We start from the raw sequence: 23,430 nt of genomic DNA on the forward strand, positions 1-23,430 counted from the left end.
TTTTAAAAAAATTGTTCACTGTTACAGCTGTCACACAGCATAGACATACTTTTGTTTTCTCTATTATTGTGTCTCTATTATTGTGTCTAATGTACATTGATTATCCCATGGTCATGTGCTCAGCAGAGACTCTTTGTAACTTTTATTTACAATCACCTTCTCTGCAATCATTTTCTAGTCAGTGATGATGATCTAATATAAACATCTAAATAATGAACTTTTTGTGTAAAAATACCTTTGTCACTTTCATTTAATTTCCAGGGATTCTCTGTGACCATTTTTTCTGGACAAAGGTTTAAAGCTGTTAAAAATAATGGGAATAGAAATACTTCTTTAAATAGGAAAAAAAGCAGGAAGCTTAAAATGTGACAAGTCAAATCAAGTGTTAATAATCAAAAGCAAAATCCAGCTAAAGTACAAGGAAAATGAGAATAATGACATTAAATACTGAATACACATGAACTGTGTTTCTTAAATGGAGAGCTGGATGAAAAGTAGCAAGGTTTAAAATTAAAGGCATAACCTTTATGATTAAAATTTCATTTTTAACAGTATTTGAGTTTCTTGTGTTGCTGCAGACTTCTTTGGCTCTCACTGCCACATAAGCTACACCAATATAACTTGCTTTTGACTCTTTAATTACAGTAAGGCATACTTCTAAAATAAAAAGCCCCCACATTTGTCCATACAAATGAAACCATAAATGAAGGGTTTACTCTTCTGCTGCTATTTTTAGAATCATCATACTGCTTAGTGACTTCATCTGTTGTTAACCATAAGTCAGAGACTGCCAATTAATTTTCAAATTTTTGAGAGCTAGAGGTGAGAAATAATAGGAACCTTTTGACTTTAATTTTGTTCTGGTATTTCAGATTTCTAAATTTAACATTGGAACAAAAATCTCTACTGTTGTTTTATGTATCCATATTCAAAATCATGCTCTTGGAAAGCCCCTACATGAATTTCTAAGCTGCCTGTGTATTTTGCTAAAGTTCATGGAATGCACCCAAATACTTAGAAGCAAAGTATTATTTAAATCCCAAAACTGCACTAGGCTGCTTAATACCTGTGTGATCCAGGCCCTGTCAAAGGGATTAATGAATTTGGAAAGTCTGTGCCTGCAGAACCTTGTCTAGCATATGTGCTGGAAGAATTCCTCTGCTGCAGCTAAGCTCCAGTGTGTGACACAGGGATGGCTGGGCCCTTCTCAGGATACTTGCTGTTATCACTAAGGCCCTGCATGCCTTAGAGATCCAGAACAGAACAAAAAATCTTAATTAACACTTTGAACTAGTATATACATCAAAACTCACAGATTAACAATTCTATCTATACCTGTATAAAGAGTTTGACACTTCACACTCCAGAGCTACAGTTCTATGGGATGCTTGTGACTTCTGTGGGGGGTGTGGGGGTTTTGGTTGGTAGATCTTTTCATGTTTGTTTGATTGTGGTGTTGTTTCAAAAATTGAATTGTGGTACTAATAAAGTAAACATTTTCAGCTAAAATACCCCCAAAGTCAGCAATATACTTGGCAAACACAGTTCAAGTCAGATGTGATATTTTCTAGATAATGTTACCATCTCAAAGCATGCTAAACTTCTGCATAAAATTGTTGAGACACTTGGATTAACCTCTTGGAGAAGGAAGGCCAGGAAATTATACCTCTTTTCCTCTTCTTCTTGCAGCTGTGGAACTTAATTCTGTTAACCTTGTACTTCTCAAGAACAGCTGAAAGTAAAATGTAAACAGCTAATCTTTTTTTATTTCAGTACAGTCTGAGGTCAAGTTAAAGCTAACTCAGGAAACATCCAGTCAGTGTACTGGAGATTTAGATAAATCTGTTTAAATATAAGGAAGAGTTCTAGAATGAGCTGTTCCATGAAATAAAAGTAATTTATTTAACTTACAAAGGGAAAACTAAACAGTGACATTTACCCTTCCTTCTTTTCACACTTCTCCTACTTCACAGGCTCCAATTTAAAATCACCTTTGGAGAAAGGTGCTTTTTATTCTAGTATATCTTACAATACAGCACAGACATCAAAACTTCATTGGAGGAATAAGACAGTTTGTTAACATTTAAATACACAGACATCCATTCCAGTCCTTGAAGAACATGTTTTTTGTTTACAACAGAAAAATACATCTGACAACAGTAGCTAGTTATATTACAAGCAAACAATATTGAACTCTGCATAGTTTATACAATATACTCTGGTAATAATTTAATTACCAGTTTTATCCACTATTTACTAGCTGGCCACATAAAGCCTGACATTCATCTGAAATGTGGCATTATATGTTCCATTGGTATTCTCTTAACAGCTTCATTTAATGAAGTATTTTCTGGACAAATGATTTTCAAAACTAAAAGCTGACTAGAATGCTGGATGTCTTCACTACAAACATTTAGTGCTTACAATACATTCCTAAAGTAAAGGCAGATGTCCAATAGAAAACATAGCTCAGAAAGAAAGGAAAATACTGTGCAAATTAAACCCCATCGCATTTAAAAATATGTTGATGTGCAAGTTATAGTATCAACTGTGCAATAATACTAACTCAGCATAAAGTGATACATCTCTCACAGTACGTCCTTGATTGCACATGTTCCACGGCATTTGCATCCACTTTCTGCAGAAATCAAATACACTGAGTACCCTTAATTAAAACTAAACTATTTTACAATGAGAAGTTGTATACATGCTTCATTTAGTGGGAAAAAGTGGAATAAAAGTAATCAGAATCACGTCAGAAATGCTTGCTGACTTGTAAAGCCACAGTGCTTGTGAAGTGACTGACAACTGTCAGGATCTTTACAACACTCACAAAATGCAGCTTGTGGGTTACTGAGCAATAACCCCCCCATGACCGACAACACTGGGTTGAATTCCTTGCTTTTACAATCCAGTACATGCATTTCCACCCCAGTGATCCTTATGGGCATATTTAAAATATACCTGCTGTAAAAGTCTTCATTTTCTCCCCATAATACTTAATGCTTCAGTAACTGCTTTGAAAGGAAACACAATGTTTTCTTTCCACAGTGCGTATCACTGTGTTTTTAGCTACTTATAGGGACATTAGAGAAACCAGGATTAGCTCACAGAACGCTACAGAATGTCAAATATGCCTGAAGGTACATTGAAAGCATTGGGAAGAACCCTCATTTTCAGCGTGCCATCTGCTCCACAGGAGAAGATACGATTGCCCTGCACAGTCTCAATCTGGGTGACACCAGCACCAATATTTCTGAAAAGGGATTGCTTGGCATGTTCATTTCTAAATGAATGAATTAAATTGTAGCCAGTCAGTCTCCACACCTGTATCAAAAGAATGACAAAAAGAGATGAATATATTAAAGGATTTGTATTTTCCCCCCTAATGTTTCAGATTTCTGGCTGTTCTGAACTCTATTCAGTAAAGATAAAGGGTATTTTTTTGTTGCATCATTGCAACAATTACTACAAGTCCAAGAGTCTTGAGAGGCTCCTGCTGCAGTGTAAGGCTGCCTTACTGTGGACCAGCTGGGTATTGGACAGGGTGAAGCTTCCCTGTGTTACCCGAACAGAGTCCTCCTCCCAGCTTGCCCCTCATGAAAGCTGCAGAAATGGACAGGCTACATTTTCATCCAAGATGACTACTGTCAGCTTTCCAGTAGCTGGAAATGCTTTCCTGCTAAGGAATGCTGCAGAGAGTAAGCTGCACAATTAAGCATGCAGAGTGGTAGGAAGCACAGCTGCTTGTTATGTCCTAAGTAGCAGGAGCCTCATCAAGGCCAGGCCATGAAAGCCTCTAGTAAGCAGTCCTCCAGCTAAAAGGAAAGAAACTGTATTCACCTTCTCTTTATCATGCTGCATTTCTTTCCTTTAGTATTCAGGTAAAAAACCCTTTAAAACAGTGACTGCATTTCCGGATTTTTTTTTTTTTTTTTTTAAATTTCGTTTACTTGTTTTCATGTTGGTGTTTGTTTCTTGCTACTCTGACCTCTTAGTAGCTGTCTGGGGCAACAGCACCAGGAGAAAAAAATAGAACTTGGTGATACAGGAACTTTACACAATGCTGAAGTTGCTGAGCGCCCCCTGTGTTACAAAGAAATGTCCAACAGCAAAGCCAGAACATTTTTTAGTGAGAGAAAAACAAAGGTAAGATCTCAGAACCGTGCAGTTTGCTTTATCCACTTAAAATCAGTCTCACAACCTTAAAAAGACTATTCTTTGGTGGACGACAAAACCTACTTGCTGCTTTAGAAGTCTACCACTATATTTACCTTATAAATGTAAAGCAAGCAGACTATATATCAAGTGTAGTTTTGGGGTTTGTTTTTGTTTTGTTTCTGCATTTATCTGGCTGTTTACATATGACAATACACTACTGCAGCCAAACACCCTCCTCCAGAACCCAGCTCCTTTATCTGGCCTTACCTTCATGTTGCCTTCGGCCGAGCCTGTGACAAAATAGTCCTCAGAAGGATCCAGTGCAAGGGCCTTCACAGCTGACTCATGTGCTTGGAAGGTGAAAAGGATTTGCCTCTGTCTGATGTCAAAGACGCAGATATATCCCTTCCTGCCTCCAGAAATGAGCAGTTGATGCTTGGGTGCGTACTGGAGAACTGTGGCACCGTGGTCATGACAAGTGAAGGCTGAAGAAGGATGTCAGAAGTCAATAGATTTGAAACTGTAAGTAGCTCTCAATCTTAAAATGCATTTCTTCTATAAATTGCTACCTGAACATTTTCTAATTTTGCAGACACGTTTCTTCATATGGGTAATGTTTTATCAGCTGACAGCTTATTGCTCTCATAAGAGATACTTAGATCTAATGCACAAGAATGCAGTCTAAGTTACTTTAGAGTACAGGCTGATACCTGAATTATATTTGAAAAAATATAAAATTCACCATAGGAAGTTCAGGTAAATTCCTGATTTTAAAAAATAGAGCTGATCTTGAGCAACCTGGTCTAGCGAAAGGTGTCCCTGTCCATGGCAAGGGGAGTGGAAAGATATTATTTTTAAGGTCCCTTCCAACCCAAACCATTCTATAATTCTTTCTTCATGCTTTTCCATATAGAGCAGATTAATATCATGCTAGAGAACATGCAGAACCAGTCTGGTGCATGTATTAGTCTGCAACACAAACTTAGACCTGATCCCCAGTCAAAGGCTTTCCCCTTGCCCTAAATGCACACTCTGCTGTATTTCCTTAGTAAGTAAGAAGCAGAGGTTTAATTTTCACCACAGTACTTACCATGTACAAGACTGTTACTAGATGAAACCAAGGTGTCCCAGAGGCACACATTTCTGAGGGAGAAAAAACCAAAATCATTATGGCCTATTGCCAAGTGATTTATGGAGTGACTCCAAAAGTCTTCACATTTTATGTCAGTCTAGAAGGAAGAATTGAACCCTCTCTAGTCATTGGAGAGCATTTGCAAAGAACTAAGATTTTAATTTTTTCTTTGCTCTTTTATGCTTCTTAGTGGAACTATACCTTCTACCCTTAAAATGTGTACTGATCAAAAGTTGTGTCAAATAATTAGAGAAGATATTCTTTTCAGAGAAAAAGAATTATCCTGCTTTGCTGCAGATTTCTACCCCCAGCCAACAGCATCATGGCAAAGTAGTTGTTGAAAAAACTGGTTAACTATTGACCACTCCTCACACAAACTAAACTTGGAAACATGCCACAGAAGAAATGATATTCAAAGAAATTATCTGGCCAAGTTCAAGCTGTAACAAAACTTAGAACAGTGAGCCTTAAAATGTTAGTCACACAATAATGCCCAAGAGCTTAGCAAGTTAAGGGAGATGAATAAGTAGTTTTGAAATTCTTCACAGTTTTTTTAAACACACCTGTTATCATTGGATTGTCCCGATGTAGCAACTAGACTTGAAGAGGTTATAAATGCAAAGTCACTTGTGGTTTTACTGTGGCACTGCCAACTCTATTAAAAACAAAACAAACAGAGAAGTGCAATCTTATCAGTTGTTATTTGCACCAAAAGTAACTACTGTCAGTCTGATGTCAGTGATAATAGAACACAAAGAGTCTTTGAAACAAAGCTAAAAACTGACAGTTTGAAACTGAGAATGGAACAGTGGATTAAAATCCAGTATAAAATGAAAAGATACTACAGTAATAACTGATAAAGAACAAATCCACAGTATAGTGTACAACAACAGCCTGAGTTTTAAATTAAGCATGGTCTTCATGTTAAGAACCAGTAAAATGTATTGAAGAATGTATTTTTACTCAGTTTTGGGGTTATAAAGTCATTAGTTGTGGCTCTGATTTTTAATTTAAATAAGGGTAATGTTGAAAGAGTATTTGTAATTACATTGTAGCTTATGGTATTCTGCAATTGGTTTTCCAAAGATGTATCATTGAAACTCTGCAGATGTTTTGATGAAGTGTGCCAATTTAAAAGCAGCAAAATCAAATATGTCTCATTAAAGTCGTACGCTCTGGGCCTGCCTCAAGTTTCAAAGACTTTGCTTTCCTCTACAATAATATTAACAATTAAAAAATTCTGTTTACTTACCAGGTAGGGCTTAGGATTTGAGGTGGTTTGGTTTACTTGCCAAATACTTAGAAAGCCTTCACCATCAGCAACACCACACTGCAAGGAACAAACTGTGTTTATTAGCATGACATGGTGGTTACTGGATGCTTCATAATAGTAAACTGCTGACTTCAGGGAAAAACCCACCTGAACCACCAAACCTTCTCCTGCAAATTGAGTATCGATAACAATGATCATCAAGTTAAAAAAAAACTAGTTTAGAAGCCAAATGAGTTCAGTGCTAATTGTTTAATGATTATTTAATGATTGATGCTCTCCTGTATACTAATTCTTTTCTGGAAATGGAGAAAGTGTGGAAGCTTATCTTTCAAACCCTAATGTTAGATGCTAAAGCTAACAAAGGCATCATTACTGCATGACTCTACTTGAAAATGCTTAAAAAAGTAAGATGCATGACAGCATGCCATAAAAGCATGATAAAAACAATTGTGGAAAGGCTTTAGTCATGAATGGTAAAATGATTGAGCTATATTTATTAACCAAAATGAATAAAATTTAATATTGTATATTCTATGCAGCATGTTCTGTATTTTACAAAACAATTTTAGAAATACTTTTTATATTTTCTCTTTTTAGTTGAGTCCTGAATGACCTTCATGTGAAGCACAGCAACAAGTACATCTTAATTTTTGACTTAAGTAATTGATGCCTACATAATGGTAAGATTGCAATATCTCAAAGCACAATCAAATTTTTAGAGTAAGTTTAAATGACATTCTATGCCACCTGAAAATAAATATGCTGAGAGATACTCTGTATTTCCAGCTATTTCATCTTTACTGTTTTATAGCTATAGTTATGTACAGTCATGTCCAGACACCTTGAATTCTCTTTTTCTAGCTATTAACTATAATGAAGTTAAATATTTTGTCAGTAAAAATGCAGACAAGACCTGTTAAAATAATAGAACGGGCAACATGAAAAACTGAAGCGGTGTGTATTCCTCCCAATTTCCTTCTTTCTCTACTCTTCTTTCTGCATCTGATATCCCTCACAGAGTCACTTTTGGCCAAAGCATGTCTTTTGGACTCTTTCTGATCTCCACTCTAGTGGAGTACACTCACAGCCTTCAACTCATGGGTTAATTATCTCTGTCTTCCAGGTTCTTCTAGGTAATGCATTCTGTGAAAACTTTATCTTGGCCAGAATGCAAAGTGGGAGACACTTCTTGAAGATCTGCCTATACTGATTGACAGCTGGACTTAATGATCTTAGGGGTCTTTTCCAGCCTTAATGATTCTATTATTGATACAAGTGTGCCTCTATAAAATAAGCAATGTCTGTAGTTTTTTTAAAAGATATTTAATTTACAAAGATCAACACATGGGAACACAGATTTCTGAAGAGGGAGAACAAATAGCGTGAGAATGTGGCAAATAGGATATGGGATAGCAGTGTGGAGCTGAGAGAAGAGAAAGGAGGATAAGGGTTAGGATTTATTACAAAGGTCCCACATACAGTCAAAATGCATGACACAATATCATTGTTCTAGGGCACCCTAACAGTTCTGCATGGCAGCAGTTAAAACTGCTTCAGAGATCACAGTATAGCCAAACATCTCCTTATGAATAAAAACTCCAACACCCACCCCCAACCCTTCATGTTGTACTTACCTTATTTCCCTGGGCATTGAAATACATCCTTGTCACCCTGGCATTCCCAGCCTGCTGGAAGCACACCAACTGCTGTGGCCTTGTCCACTCAAACATTCGGACACTTCCATCTTGTGCTCCTGTAAGATCTAAGATTAAAAGATCATCATTAATGGTACAGCATTTTGTAGAAAATTATCAATCCCATACTAGTGATTCACTTACAGTACTGATGGACTGGATGTGAAGCCATTCTCTTGACGTTATTCAGATTTCTTTTAATCAGCTTTATATGAAACAAAGAAAAAAACAAAATGATTTTGAAAAAGGCATGGACACACTATTCAATTTTATTTATCCTATTATGTGGTGAGTGTCCCCTAGTTAAAAAAAAAAAAAATCTCTTAAGCTAACATTATTTGAATGGTCCTATATCAAAGTTCCCATAAGAAAGACAACCACCCAGATTGTCCAATTATTTCCTATATCACAATAATTCTGTCCCACAGTATATGAGAATACGCTTAGTTTGGCCTATCTTTTTGGCCAGGTCTTGGTCACTATTGGCCTTTTATGTCAATACTGGATGGACAGTATGATGACTAATGCACACTGGGTCTCTCTACTAAATAGCAGACGATAAACAGCCTGCTCTCCTGAGCTGCACACACAGGAATACTCACCACACCAGCTCCAGTGCTGGTTTGCCCAGTCCCTAGCCAGGGCATGGATGGAGATGGTTGGATCTGACTCACTCCAAACGATGGTGCAGTTGAAGGAGCCAGTGTTGTGGTAGAACCACGGAAGTCAACGTCATCGGAACTGTAAAAGAACAGCTCTGATTTAAACAAATGTTTCTTTGCTCCTAATGATCTTTGCTTATTTCTCAAGAGCTTAATGGCAGTGGGTAGAGGAAGTGACAATAATGAGACTATAAATCGATAATTTCTGCACTTATGCAGTACAAATTCTTTCCATATCCCCCAAATCTTTGCATGTTGGATCTCAAGAGATGATCCCAATATAAGAACATAAGCTCCCTTGAGAAGAATATTGTTGGGCTGTTCCTGACCTGTGTGTGTGCAGTGTGCAGGGAGCTGGTACAGAGAAGTGCTCACTGCAGCTGATGCATTCACAGTTCTCAGCACAGGAATGGAAGGGACAGGAACAACCAGCATCAGCTACCACAGCTGCCCTTCACACTGCACTGATGCAAGGGAACTGCAGGGTGTCCAAGGTAGCACTTCCTTTGTTATCTCATGCACCACATGGGGTTTTACTTCACTCTGCAGTGTAGGCATGCCTAAAGACAGTAATTATTATCTTGCTTTCCCTCACTTGCAAAGGAATCTGTAACCTACTGAAGAAAAGTTATTAACGTTTTTTGTATGCTTCATTTGTGCTTACACAGGTAATATAGATGCAGCCTCACAGAAAATCAATACTCTTATTAATATAACCACAAAGAAACAATCCTACCTTTTAGATTCTCTGTCATATTCTTCCCCAATCCATATAAATGACTGAGCAGCCAGCAGAGCTGAAATATCAAGTTCTTGAACATCATGTGTAGATGCCAAAACAATTTCATTGCTGTTTGCCTATGCAGCACAAATACAAAATTTATACTAACTATAATTAAGATATTTTATTACATTTCTTGTAGTATTTAAGGCTTACCTTGTTAACTGCAAATGCCATTATCATATCTGATTCTTTGTGAATTATTTTAGCTTTTCCTCCAGGGTATCCAAGATCTGCTTCAACCTACAAAACATTTATAAAAAACCTCAATTAGTGCAAAAATCCATTATGTAGTGGTACATTCAGAGTACAAAAATCTATACAAAATTCATGCAAGAAAAGTTCAGTGGCCTTAGCATTGTTTCAGTAGCTAAACTTTAGACTTCTCATACTCTTTGGTGTTCTAGAAGCCAAAAGTGATATTTGAGTGTAAGAAACACGAAGTTGTGTGTGCAACACTATTTACAAGGTGTTCACTCATCCCAATTATCAGGACATCTGAAGTTAGTTCATGGATTAAAAGCCTGTCACACAGACTACACAGAACACACAGCTTCTGTTAGTCACATTAGAAAAGAAAAGCCAGTTCCACAGAACTTTTAAGAATGTGCTAGAGGTTTGGGAGAAGGGATACTACCTTGTTTTTGTGATCTTCTGCTACGCAGTTTTGTTTGACCTGCTCCACACGATCTTCTACAGACTACATAACATCACACAGTCACAAACACAAAACACATGCACAAACAAATATAAAAAAAGAATGAAACATTCCAAACTAGATTTTAAAGGCCACTCTGTCAGTAAATGATGACAAATGTATTTTTAACTTTTTATAAAAGGCACAGAAACTAAGACAGGAATCTAAACAAACTCACTTAAAATGTAATGCCTCCTAGATGAACACAAAATGTATGATATAGTAAATAAATGGAGGAGTAATACACACACAAACTCCATACTTACAGGAATTTTAAAGATATTAAATCATATACTTATTTCCCATGATATTTATGTGTTGGCTTAAATTTTCAGTTAGAACATAACAGCTGCAACTGGTACAATTTGTAAAGCCCCATATTATATATTACTATATAATATTACTTTTATATGTATATATTACTCATGCATATATACATATACACAAATGAATAGCACATTTAAATTGCTTTTTCAGTATGACACACCAAAAAAAAAAAAAATCAAATTTATTTGCTTATTACTGTTATTGCAAACGTTCTGTTTATCAGGATAGTATGCAAATATATAAAGGTGAGATATGTCTTGTTTAAAAATATTTGGTTCAGTTGATATCCCAATCAACAACATGACAGTCATGTTGATTTTGAAAAAAATCCAAATATTGTTAAATGATAGAAACTGAAATGTCGATGAAAAATGGGAAGAAAAATTAAATACTGAGGAGACTGAGGAACAGTAATAATTGAGCTTTGTTTTTTAAAAAAGGTTACCTCACTCTGCTTTCTTTTCTTTGTGAATATATATCTTATGAATGTCTCCTGAAGAAGTTCTTGCTTCACAAGAAAATGCCAGAGCCTTTTTGCTGGAAGAGCTGAGTAATCCTTTGATCTGGATAAAGCAGAAGAAGGAAGGAAGCACAGAGTATACCCTGAGTTGCAGGGGACCCACAAGAATCATTGAAGTCTAACTCAACTCTAAGAATTCCACCATGTGCCTGAGAGCGTTGACACAACACTTCTGGAACTTTGGTGGTGTTGCTGGGCCCACTACCCCAGGGAGCCTGTTCCAGTGCCCAACCGCCTTGTGGGTGAAGAACCTTTTTCTAATTACACACCTAAACCCCTCTGACACAGCTTCAGGCCATCCCAGTGCCCTGTCATTGTCAGCAGAGCAGAGCTCAGTGCCTGCTGCTCCTCTTCCCCTCATGGGGAGGCTGTACCTGCAGTGAGGTCTCCCCTCAGTCCCCTTCAGGCTGAACAGACCAGTGCCCTCAGCTGCTCCTCACACAGCTTCACCTCCAGACCCTTCACCATCATCACTGCCCTCCTTTGGATGCTCTCTAATAGTTTTATATCCTTATTATACTGTGGTACCCAAAGCTGCCCCAGCACCTGAGGTGAGGTCACCCCAGTGCAGGGCAGGACAATCCCCTTCCTCCCGTGCCTGGCTGGCCATACTATCCCTGATGCACCCCAGGACATGCTTGGCCCTCCTGGCTGCCAGGGCACTGCTGAGTCATTTTGCACTGTTGACTCAGTTGTAGTTTAATATATTGAGAAAAGCAAGCTATTTTTGAGTCGAAAACACAGTTCATTATCTGCATTTACAGACACCTCCAGGCATGACACTGTCTAAACACAGGAGGATTAGCCTTAAAAGGACCTTAGTACAACTGTCTTTCTCCTCCCCCAGACATCTCATGTATTATATAACTCTCCTGCTGCTGGGATAGGGTGAGACACAACTGTTACTGAAGGAATAGTAAAACAGGTTGAACAGGGTGTTCCCAGCAGCAGCCACTGCCCTCCATTCCTACCAACCTCTTCTCTTTCCTCATTCCCCTTTCTTGTTGCAGCTGTGTAAGGTGCAACAAAGTAAAGGCTGCTGCAGGAGACAGGCTGCTGCATAAGAATGAACAAAGGGATGTGTGAAAATCATTTCTGCAGAACATTAGCTATTAGACCTAAGAGCTGGACAACCTTCGTTTGGCTTCATTGCCTTAGACAATATGGGGAGAAAATGCTCTTTACAATTTCTGTAATCAAAGAATGTGTTTTTTCTGGGAAAAAAATACTTACTTGAATGGTGTGTTTTCAGGTTCAATCATCGCTTTATTGCGGAGAATGGCTGGTCCTGCCCCTACACCAAGGTCACTGGGGTAAGTGTTGATGTAGTTTGGAGGTGGGCCTTCAAACTGGTCCATTCTATCTTGAAGAATCTGTTCCCAGTGTTCTAAATTTTTTATTACAGCAATGCCCAATGGAGATGTTACAGGCAGATCTAAACAGAAATATGAATAAAGTAAGGCTCAGAGAAAAAAAACTTAAGTTATACTCACCTTATATAGTGAGTATAAAACTGCCATAATAACATAACCATCCAAAAAATATTGAAAGGAAACGCATATGTTGGCAATTGTAATAAGTAAGGTATTTAATTATTTGAATTTTAAAGTTAGAATTAAAATGGGAAGTCTGACAGAAAGCCACACATACAGAAAAGTAAAATGTAAAGCAAAATTTAGCATACCAGTGAATTCCAGACCAGCAATAGGAAAGAAGTTCTTAATGTTGTGCAGAACTAATTTCACCATTGTCAGATGTAGGAGAGCCCAGCTGTATAAAAAGAATAGATTTAGACATGTTAAAAAACCACTAAGAGTTATCTACAGAGTATTTTTCTTCTTCAAGCAAAAACACAGGTTAGAAAAGTTCTATTTAACCTGCACCTCATTCAAAAACTATATGCTTGAACCATTATTCTAGAGCTGGCATTGTAGGTACCTTATGTTGAGTCTTAAAAATGAAATGGGTGTTTCTCAACTGTTTTCCCCTCCCCAAAAAACTGCAAACCACACAACTTTAACTTCCTAATCCCTTTTTTCTGGCAAGTAAATGGGGAACTGTTATTGTGACGAGAATTCGTAATTTCTGTAATCTTACTGACAAGCCTGCCCACAGTACTAAAATTGCTTGATGGTGCAAAAGATCCTTTTTTTTTTTTTTTTTTTTTTAATTTGGAAGCAAAGGTAAGCATATGACACAATTATTCTAAAACAGTGACAATTGCTGCTGACCTGTAAGAATTGGCATCTGTGTGCTCCTGGATCTGCACATCGGAGAGGAAAGCGTCGTCCTCCTCCTCATCACTGTGAATGCTTTCATCAGAGTCATATATAACACCACTGTCTGACAAAGGGAGAAAGGGCTGCAATGCAAAGCAAAAGTCTGTATAAAAACAATATTCTCAGCTCTTCTCTGACTTCACTTAAGACTCTCATAGAGTTTAAATGACAGCAATTTGACCTATAAGTCAATGTTGCTAAAAATATAAGTAATCAGTGAGGGGGAAAAGTGTTAATCACTATTACTGACAAGAGCATGTTTTGAAAATGAAGTAATAGACTTGTAGGCTTTTATCTTTTATTATGAGGATAATATTTTGCATCTTACTACTAAGAGTGCTCAAAATTTTCACTTTATACACTATTTTTTGTCCTTTAAAACTTAAAGGAATTTTCAGTTACCTTTGCCATAAAATAGTCCCACATGCTGAGTTCTGGAGGAATAAACTTTTCTTTGTAAGAGGGTCTTTCTGCAGGTACAGGTGGTGGCACATTGCTGTCTTTTACTGGTCTTCCTGGCACCAGCATTCTCATGTTAAACCGACGGCGGTGTTTATCCATTTCTTCTGATGGAAGAGGAGGTGCTAAATTCAGGTAATTTAAAAAGCTGATATTAGTATTGCATATTTAAAATGTCTATATTTTATAACTGAAGCAACTAACACTATTGTTATTGGTACTAATTTCTACTGATTTAGAATCAAAGCCAGCCTAAATAAAGTAAGTGTAATCATAAAAAAGTTTCGTTATGATAAATTCAATAACTGTGGCATTTAGACATTGAATATATTATGAAAAATACATTTTACTTCACATTTACCTACTGGATAAAGTTCTTAGGAGATGTAGTTTTTTAAAAGTCTTTTAGCTGAAAAATTTCTCAGGAAAGAAATAAACTCAGAAACTTTGTTGAGAAATAAAGCAATATGTAAAATATCACTAAACACTATGCTGCTTAATTAGCAGTTACTCAAATATAAACCAAGGAATTTTTAGGGTGGCAAAAAAAATTTGAGAGACAGGCTTTCTGACAACTAAAGTCTACTTTAAATTGTTATCATTTAAAATGCCTTAATAGTAACCAAAATATTAATTTGGAATTTGTTTTTCAAAGTGTTATTGGCCAGGCAGCATTGAAGATCACACTTACTTTATGACAAGGGAGCTAGGTATTTAAAAACTATTCTCTTTGTCCAAAAAAAGCCACTACCAACACTCATCTACACTGCAAGTCTTTACAAACCTTCGTTACCATCCTCTGAAACATCAGAAGCTGTAGCAGCTTGAAGGTTAAAGGAAAACAGAATACATCTCAAATGAACACGACTTACAGAAGTTATTCACGCTATCACCTTATGAAAATAACTACCCCAAATGAGTTTAACTTATTCCATGAATGACAAATACCTGTTGTGCATACTTGTAATGGTGCAATGCCTTATTACTGTTTGGTTTTATACTCTGGACAGGGAATATCTAACTTTTGCATAAGTTTCAAGCCTGTTGGTGATTTAAAAGTCTGTGTGATTTCAGTATTGCTGAAGTTTATCACAAATGGTTGTATCTGTCTTTCTGAATTTAATCTCCACTTTTGCTTTTCCTCATGCAGCATATTAACATTTGCTCATCTGTCTTTGTAAAAATCCTGTGTTTAGTTGGAGCTTACAAATGCATGAGCTGCTTTTCTGCCAGATGAAGCTGGTATTTCTTCTCTGTAGTCTTGTGCTAGGTGAAATCCTACCTTGCAATAGAAACTGATTACAGAAATACCGTTTCCTAGTTACTGCAGTCATTAAATAACAACACTCATCTCCTATACAAAAACCTATAGGTATTAACACTGATTTATATCACTTGGGGTTTTTCCCCTAAAAATAATGTCTGAAAGTCCTGAAAAATGTTATAAGTAAGAAGCTAATATTACTACTATTAACATAATAACTATACAGTTTTTATGGCAAGTTCAAAATGTGCTGGATGCCATTACAAAAGACAACTGCAAGGCTATTATTTATTTCAGCCTTTTAGCCAACGTCTGTTTTCTTTCTGCTTTGTTCTTTAAAAAAGAGGAAGGTTCTCCTATTAGGCTAGTAAGAGGTACAAAATGCAGGTTGCCAACATGACCCTTGTCAGCAGTGTACCTGGGATGTTCTCGGACTGCCGGCGGGGTTTGACGAGCAGCTTCACGCCCCCTCCGAAGACGGCGGCCCACATGCGGCTGTTGAGCGGGTGCGCCGCCAGCCGGAACAGCTCGTTGCACGAGTTGGTGGCCAGGGCATGGATCAGGAGACTCAGGTACACGGCCACAACAGCTTCGCACAGCAGGATGTTCAGCTTGGGCTGGTCTTCGTCCTGAGCTGAGCTTAAGAGGTTGATAAGTGAACTCACACCTGCAAAGAGGAAAAAAAATTCTGGGATTAAGTGATTGGGAGGGCAAATGGAGAAAAAGAAAATGCTTTACCTCTACACTTTATGGGAAGCACTAGTAGCCACATGATGCTTTTATTCAGATGAAACATACTATTAACAGTTTTCTTAAAATCATAAAGATCAAAATTCTATGGAGCCCTCTTGGGTCTGGGATTTTGCATTGCACTTCTCTGTAAATACTATAGGCAGTTCAGCATGCCTATGAAATTCCTGCACCATTTCCACAGTAGCTGCTTTGATGGCTGTACCAAGTACAGCGTATGTGTAGGACAGTACTGTGGAGACAAATAAGAGGTAGCATTGCTAGGCGTTTAAGCAGACTGGAGGATAACTTTTTTGAGTGACAAATTGTCATAAAGTTTACCCTAAAGATCATGGTCTTTCTTCAATCAAGATGTTTGCCATATACAAAGTTTGTTTTTATTTGTTTTGATACATGAAAAAGTGAAAAGCTGTTACTGTTTTGAGAACTAAGTTAGAAACATCTGTCATTGATTATCCACTATTTCATCCCTCATACAGGACAGTGAAATAATTCTGGCACATGGAGCTGGTCCAGTGGAACTAAAAGTAACCTTATTTTAGTCTCACCAGGCCACTGAGCAGGAGATGAATTTGGAGTTGCGTGCTCTTCAATGCTTTCTGTCCTCAGTCTGCGTCGATCACTCAAAAGCAGTCCTTGATAAACCATCCCAGTAAACTGATTTGCTTCTGTTTGGCTGCTACATACAAATAAATTTTTTTCTGATGAGAAAGTGAGTGTCCCAAGTGAGAGTGCCATCATATTGAAAAACCTTGAATATGGTTGGTATTATTATATCTGTGTAAAATTGATTTGGCATATCAAAGTTAGCAATGTTTAATGTAGACAAGTATCTTTACCCATACACAAAAATTTAATCCCTTTTTAAGTCATATGCAGGAAGAATTTCCATTTAGGATGCACAATGTATACTGCAAAAGTAGGACTGTATGAAAACTTCCCTCTTTACCTGTAACTGTGGCTGTCACATAGTGCTTGATAAATGGATGCAGAAAGTGAAGCTGCTAAAGAATGAAGTGTGTACACCTAAAATAAAGAGAACCAATAAGCTGTATGTTTTATATAAAAGATGAGTAAAATACATTTCTTTCTAAAGGCTATTGGAAATGCATTCTGCAGGACTGTCCTAGTTTTAATGGAAGAAACAGTAACTGAATGTTACTTTAAGTTTACAGTACAGTACTTAGAAAATCACAACCATTTGTTCAAGATAATTTGATGGCAGTCAACACCTTCTAATATTATGTCAAGATAATTAACTTGATTCTAATACAGAACAGCCACAGTAAACAAGCATATTGAAGGCAGTGATTAAGCATGTCCTGTTATGACAATGAATTTTATGGACTGGCTCCTAGAAGTTGTACTATGTAACACTGCAGTTCAATGTAGTAATAGCTACTCAATATACATGAAGTACAAAAAGTTTGTGTAGTCATGATATAATAGTTTTATCTAAAATCTCTCCTTTTACCTCAGTTATGTGCTTATAAATTCCATTAGTCTCCAGGAATAACAAAAAAACTGGTTCTGCCTCACAATGCAACAAAACCAGTCCAGTTCTTAAAAAGAGGAAATGCAAGGACTTTTTGGAAAGTTCAATGAAATCTGCAGTGTGAAGAAAATGGTACTATCCAACTATTAAAAAAAAATCAAACTTTCCTAAACTCACTCTGTACTCATTCTTGTCTTTTCCTACTATCTTTCCATTTTATCAAACATTAGGTCTTAGATTAAAGCTATGAATTACCTTGACATCTTCAATATTAGGATGTGGTGGCGATTTCATCTGCACAATAGTGTAAAGTATATCATGGATGTGGTTGTTTAAGTACAGCACAGGATTAGCTATCACAGTTTTTGTGGATGCTATGCTTGCAGAAAGCAGTGGTAGTGTTGTGGGTAGTGGAAGTGGAGACTGAAGTTGCTTTACAGTAGTTTCCTGTTTAAAAGAAAAGACTGTATTTAAAATCATTGCTTTGAAAAAAAAAATTAAAATAGAGAAAATTTAACATCTTAAATATATTTCCCAGGTTTTTTATCCTTTTCCACTGCTGTCTACTCAGTACAGACAAGATTTTACTGTCACAAGCAAGTTATTATTTACTACAATACCAAGGTTCAGACCTGACAGCCAATTTTGCTGAAGTACATTTTGATTTCATGCAGGAAGAGTATTTTCATGTAATTCTTTAGGAAGTGTGGAGATTGTCTGTTAAACACCAATAACTAAAAATGTACTGGCTGCAGCACAAGTTGATACAATAGTCATTGCTCCGAGTTTAGCAATAAAGACAAATCTGTACTCATCTGAGTTCCTCAAGGGGAAACAAACAGAACTTAAAAAAATTCTTTAATGTACCTTCTAAGCCAAGTACCACCAAAATAGCTGCTTGTTGCCTCTATTTGAAACAGGACTAGAGCATATTAAAAGGCTTACCCAAGGATCAGATTATCTGCTGTAGCTCAGTGTAGTAATTACCACTTACTGTAAAACATCTCCTTTTGTATGAAATGTAGAAAATGCCATAACAGAGTAACGAGAGTAGTACCCTGCCTGACTTTATATTATTTGTTGAGCCTTGAAGCTAAGACTGCATTGCTTTTAGCTCCTTGGCATGATCTGCAGAGGTCTAGGAATGAGATTCTATTTCAGTAACTGTGAATTTAATTTATTATATAGGTATCTAAAAATTGTGACCAAAATTATGTCATAGTAACACAAACAATGCTGCAGCTACAATATAAAACAGCAACATTTATATTCCATTATCATAAGTAGCCTGATCCTCAGTGTCACATAAGAGAGTCTTCAGAACCAAATATTGGGAAAAGCAGCACACTTAAATAGCAAGTTCCTTCTCCAAGAACATTAAAATGATCATGACCATTAGACTTGCAGAACATTAGCAGCATCTGTCTAGGCACAAACTCATGCATTTGACATAACTGACAGTCTAGAAGCATTCACATTCATCAGGAGAAACAAGATGAATTCACTTTACCTGCTGTGACTCCTGCAGCAAGAACTTCAGCTCCATCCTTACAGATGCTAAACCTCCACCCTGTGCCCCATGAAGACTGCAGTAACTGAGAAAAACTCTGAGAAGAGCTTGGTTCTTCTGCAGCCACCACTTCCGTCTCTCAGCATGTTCTCGCTTTGCCTGTAACCTCCGTCTTTCGATCTGGTGCCGTTCGTATGAGCCTATGTCTGGCTTATCCATAATGTCTTCAGGGTCAAGCAGATCCCCATTTACTTTGGTATATGTTTTACAGTAGTCTTTGTCCCCTGCATCGTGGTTGCATATTTCGTGCATAGCAGCAATCTCTTTTTCCAGCCAGTTGTACAGCTGAAATCTGAGCTTTCCTCCATCCACTTCATAACCCGTAGCCAAAGTTCTTAGTTCAGTCATAAGGATTTTCAAACAGGCTCTGAACTTCAGTTGCTCGGCAATAACATCAACCTCAGTGTCTCCTGCCTCAGAAACCTCTCCATGTGGTGTTTGAGCCATGCTGGTGTCTGAGGTCCTCTCATCTTCACTCTTAGAATCGGACTTTTTCATCATTAACCCAACATCCTTGTCTTCTTCATCTGATCCATTTTTGTCTTCACCCCAATCAAGAGTAAGTGGCTCATCATCAAATTTTACTGCTGGTTGACTCCAGTCAAATTGTGCTGATGAGTCAGCAGTACTCTCCAAAGCAAAGGAAGTTGAAATGGGTTTTGACCAGTCTATATCACCACTTCCAGCACCATCCTGTAGGGCTTTGGAATCTGAAACATCAGCCTGGATTGAAGGACTGGATGAATCTTTTTCTCCAGCTACAGGAGACTTTTTTCTTATTTTTGGAATTTTGGAAAGGACTTCAAGGGCTAGGACAGGGCAGCCCACTTTAAAATGAGCATTTGCAGTAGTGAAGAATAATTTTCTTTCTATAAGATTAATTTTATCAACAAAGCTTTTCTCAGTTTTTAGACCTAAGGTGGCCAGAGTTCCTTCTGGTGAGCTGAAGTATCTTCGGATGAGCAAAGGGTGGGTCCGAAGATAGTTGTAAAAACTGAACACCACAGGATTGCAGGATTTGACTATAACTGAGGAATTAAACAGATACAACATTTATTGAAAATGCCTTTTAGATTATATTATTCTGTTTTGCAGTTATTTCCTGCATTAGAGATTTATAAAAACACACCAAAAAGACAATTTTGGGTCTAGTTACCAAAATGAAATGAAATAATTACTTACTCCCCACAAGAAGAACAGAGGTAAATATTTTTTCCCTTACCTGGGTTTTCATCATCATCTTTGGGTGTTTGTTCCAACAACGTATCCAGTGCTCGTGTGTAATCTTTCATTATCCAGTATGCAATACTTCTCAGAAATGGATCAGAATGCAACTTAGTACAGCTGAATCCAGTTCCATCCTTCTGGCAACCCAAAATCTTTTCATAGAGAATGGAGGTGTATGTGACAGAGGTTTCAAACTCTGATTCATACAAACGAGCAATGACCATGGCCAACTGGATGTCTTCCATTTTCTCAAGGCACACCTATGATAAGCAGTGGGGACAAGGTTGTTTTATAAGGGGAAAATATAAAATAAAGTGAATAGCAATACATGCTCACAGAACAGATAATTTTTTTCTCCTCTTATCTGTTCTTTGGAGTATAAATTAATATTTGGGTCAAAAATGTGATAAGTGATATATATCCAAGTAACATTTTCATCTGTTTGGAAAGAGGTGTACTTTTCTCTATTTTAGGGATTTTAATAAGCATAGCAATAGATAGCATTTAAATTTAATATGGCAGAATATAAATATGTCTAATTTTATTCTTTCTAGTAGAATAGTTGCATACTCCAACTTTCATGTTACTACATCACAGGTAAGATATTTTTCACACCATCTCGTGCAGAATTGCATCTCTGAGGAAAATACATTCTCAAGTAAAGACAAACATACTGTAAATAAATAGGCAGGTACTCTAAAGGTTCTCTAACTCCCATCCTCTCCTGAGAGACACTGCTTAGCTTATGATACTTTTCACAGCTCCCACCTCCCTTGTGGCAAGCAGCATCATAGCTCCACTAAAAAGAGATCTCAAAACTGCTTCAGAAGAGAACTCTTGACTTCTTTTTTTTACCTAATGTTGTACCAATAGGTCATGCAGAATAGCTGGAGGCAGAACAGAGTGCTACAACTTAACTGTGCAGCTCAAACAAAGTTTTGCAAAAGGGTCACAGCTGGTACTGCCATCATACCACCCCATTTGTGCTGCCACAGTTTGTGAAAACTTCAACAGAGAACAGCTTGTAAGGACGCAGGTAACATAAGTCAATTTAGCAACTGAAACTTAATTTCTCAAAAGTGGATACCTCTATAGCATCCTTTAGTGAACCTGCTAGCAAGAAAAATGCAGCTGACTGCTCAAAACGTTGTTTTCCCAACAAAGCAAAAGCATTTTTTAAAGCAGCTTTACGCCATCGGTCTTCATTGAAGTTGTGGCTGAAAAAGGCAGTCATCTTTTCATCATGCTGGGACCTGTATAAAGAAATGCAATGTATAGAGCTATTTATTATGTACCTTAGCATACTATCATTTGAACAACATTACTTGAAATAAAACTACTCTTGAATGAGTTCTGCTTTGCATTCCTGGTTCAATTAGGATTTAATCAAACTTCAAGTTAGCAGAACTCACCTAAACAGACCCCACACCACTGCCTTTTTCTTCATAGCAAGGTAAAAAAGTGCAGCATCTAAGGCATCATTGTTCCTCTGGAATGAAGCTTTTGCAACCTGTAGTGAACAAAGCCTACTATTATTGATAAAAATATTTAGCTGCTTTTAGCTAAATAACCTGTGTTCTTTATCACAGAGGATGGCCAGGTAGACTGAATTATCTCTACAAAGCAGCAAAGTAATTTCTGCAAGAATGTTTTATTCTCTTTAACAGAGCTCTACACTGTAAATGCTTTTAGGAATCAGAAAGACAGCACTATTGCAGATAGCAACCCCTCCCAAGCACAATGGGACATTAAGAATGTGCAAATAAATATATTTTCTTTAAAATTCTTACAGTAACTCATACTATTAGGTGAAATTCCTCTGGCAATCCATTACTTAAAAATACTTAAGTTAATAACAGTATTTCTTGAATGAACACTGTTTGGTTTTAATATAGGACTCTCATGTAATTGGATTTGATTTGGAGTACTAGGATATATGTTTTGGTCCTGGATTCTTTGATTAAACTGTAACATTCGAAACTGTATTTTTATATTAGATGACTTGGAAAATGAGTACAGTAGACCCATCTAACAACATGGAGCTAGAATCCATAACCAGTAACAGGTACCTTCTCGATGCACCTTCGGAGAGTGTTGATATTCCTGACCCACCAGCCAATGCCCATAGCTCTCAGTTCAGACCACTGTGGGTCTCCCTTCTGGATAGCAGGAATCATATTGATCAACTCCTCCTCAGCCTCAGAATGGAAAGCCCATGCAAAATGGCAAGTTGACAGGCCTAAACAACAACATAAACCAATACAATTCAGAAGACTGAGAGTTGCTAATAAGCAAACAGAATATGTCAGGGATGCAAAATGGGGTCTCCAACCCAAGGGCTGAGTACATCTGAGAGACACCAATTTCCTCAAAAGGAAGTAGAGCTGTTAAAAGAACAGCTGAAATATCTTTTTGCTTTTTAGGAATGTCCTTTCCTCTGTACTTTTTCATCATTTCCCAGTACCCAATTCATAAATATACAAGAATTATATGTTGAATGACTGAAGGAAAAATATTCTGTTTTCACAGAAGCAGACCCAATTTGGGACAGAAACCTTTCTCTCTGCTCTTTAGGTGGTAACTTCTTCTCTTTTCAGTATTTCATAACAGCATTTACTCAGACTGAGCAAAAAAAGAAATCTACTGTGATGAAAATAATAGAATATTCTTTAAGATAAACCCATGCTCATGTTAGGAAATGCCTTAATTCTTCCAGCAGAAACAACAAATTACATATACAATCTCTGTTTTATCTGGTTGGAGAATTTATTCATGCCTAGAACTGGATAGGCCAGAATCTTCTACTCGAGAGCTGTATTGTTTTGCTATTTACAGTGCATGCAGGGAAGCCTACACCAAGCCTTTGCAAGATAATGGCCTTAATGAAATAGAAAATTAATAAGCAGATAATAGAAATATGACATAATAAACCAAAGGTAAGCAGATCCTGTGAGTGAAGCCATCCTTCCCTGTGAGGGTTACCTTGGTGCAGCAGCTGGACACGGTACAGGGGAGGCAGGGATGTCAGCAGGCAGGTGTGCAAGCGCATGGCCAGCAGGTACCGGAGGCCACATTCATCTAAGGTGTCTCTCCCTGTGCAATAGAAAACACACTTTTCAATATTCAGCTGAATAGAGTA

General features: G+C 37.3%; 1 protein-coding gene across 1 annotated transcript in view; it reads right to left on the reverse strand.

The window, feature by feature from the left end:
- Positions 1-71: 71 nt before the first annotated feature.
- The window catches only part of DMXL2 (Dmx like 2), a 49,307-nt gene continuing 25,948 nt past the window's right edge, over positions 72-23,430 (reverse strand). The window contains exons 19-44 of the mRNA XM_083871094.1: positions 23,274-23,384; positions 22,361-22,530; positions 21,704-21,801; positions 21,379-21,544; positions 20,287-20,551; positions 19,005-20,092; positions 17,750-17,941; positions 16,949-17,025; positions 16,548-16,678; positions 15,668-15,916; positions 13,929-14,110; positions 13,479-13,609; positions 12,932-13,017; positions 12,481-12,682; positions 11,173-11,290; positions 10,341-10,403; positions 9,860-9,946; positions 9,659-9,780; positions 8,863-9,001; positions 8,405-8,465; positions 8,201-8,328; positions 6,546-6,623; positions 5,857-5,948; positions 5,252-5,304; positions 4,429-4,646; positions 72-3,327 (exon numbers count right to left, since the gene is read on the reverse strand). Coding sequence (XP_083727220.1) covers positions 3,118-3,327; positions 4,429-4,646; positions 5,252-5,304; positions 5,857-5,948; positions 6,546-6,623; positions 8,201-8,328; positions 8,405-8,465; positions 8,863-9,001; positions 9,659-9,780; positions 9,860-9,946; positions 10,341-10,403; positions 11,173-11,290; positions 12,481-12,682; positions 12,932-13,017; positions 13,479-13,609; positions 13,929-14,110; positions 15,668-15,916; positions 16,548-16,678; positions 16,949-17,025; positions 17,750-17,941; positions 19,005-20,092; positions 20,287-20,551; positions 21,379-21,544; positions 21,704-21,801; positions 22,361-22,530; positions 23,274-23,384 — 4,517 coding nt within the window. The 3' untranslated portion in view covers positions 72-3,117. The remainder of the gene's footprint in view (positions 3,328-4,428; positions 4,647-5,251; positions 5,305-5,856; positions 5,949-6,545; positions 6,624-8,200; positions 8,329-8,404; positions 8,466-8,862; positions 9,002-9,658; positions 9,781-9,859; positions 9,947-10,340; positions 10,404-11,172; positions 11,291-12,480; positions 12,683-12,931; positions 13,018-13,478; positions 13,610-13,928; positions 14,111-15,667; positions 15,917-16,547; positions 16,679-16,948; positions 17,026-17,749; positions 17,942-19,004; positions 20,093-20,286; positions 20,552-21,378; positions 21,545-21,703; positions 21,802-22,360; positions 22,531-23,273; positions 23,385-23,430) is intronic.

The sequence above is a fragment of the Zosterops lateralis genome, assembly GCF_965231275.1.
Source record: "Zosterops lateralis genome assembly, chromosome: 13".
NCBI classification, from domain to species: domain Eukaryota; kingdom Metazoa; phylum Chordata; class Aves; order Passeriformes; family Zosteropidae; genus Zosterops; species Zosterops lateralis.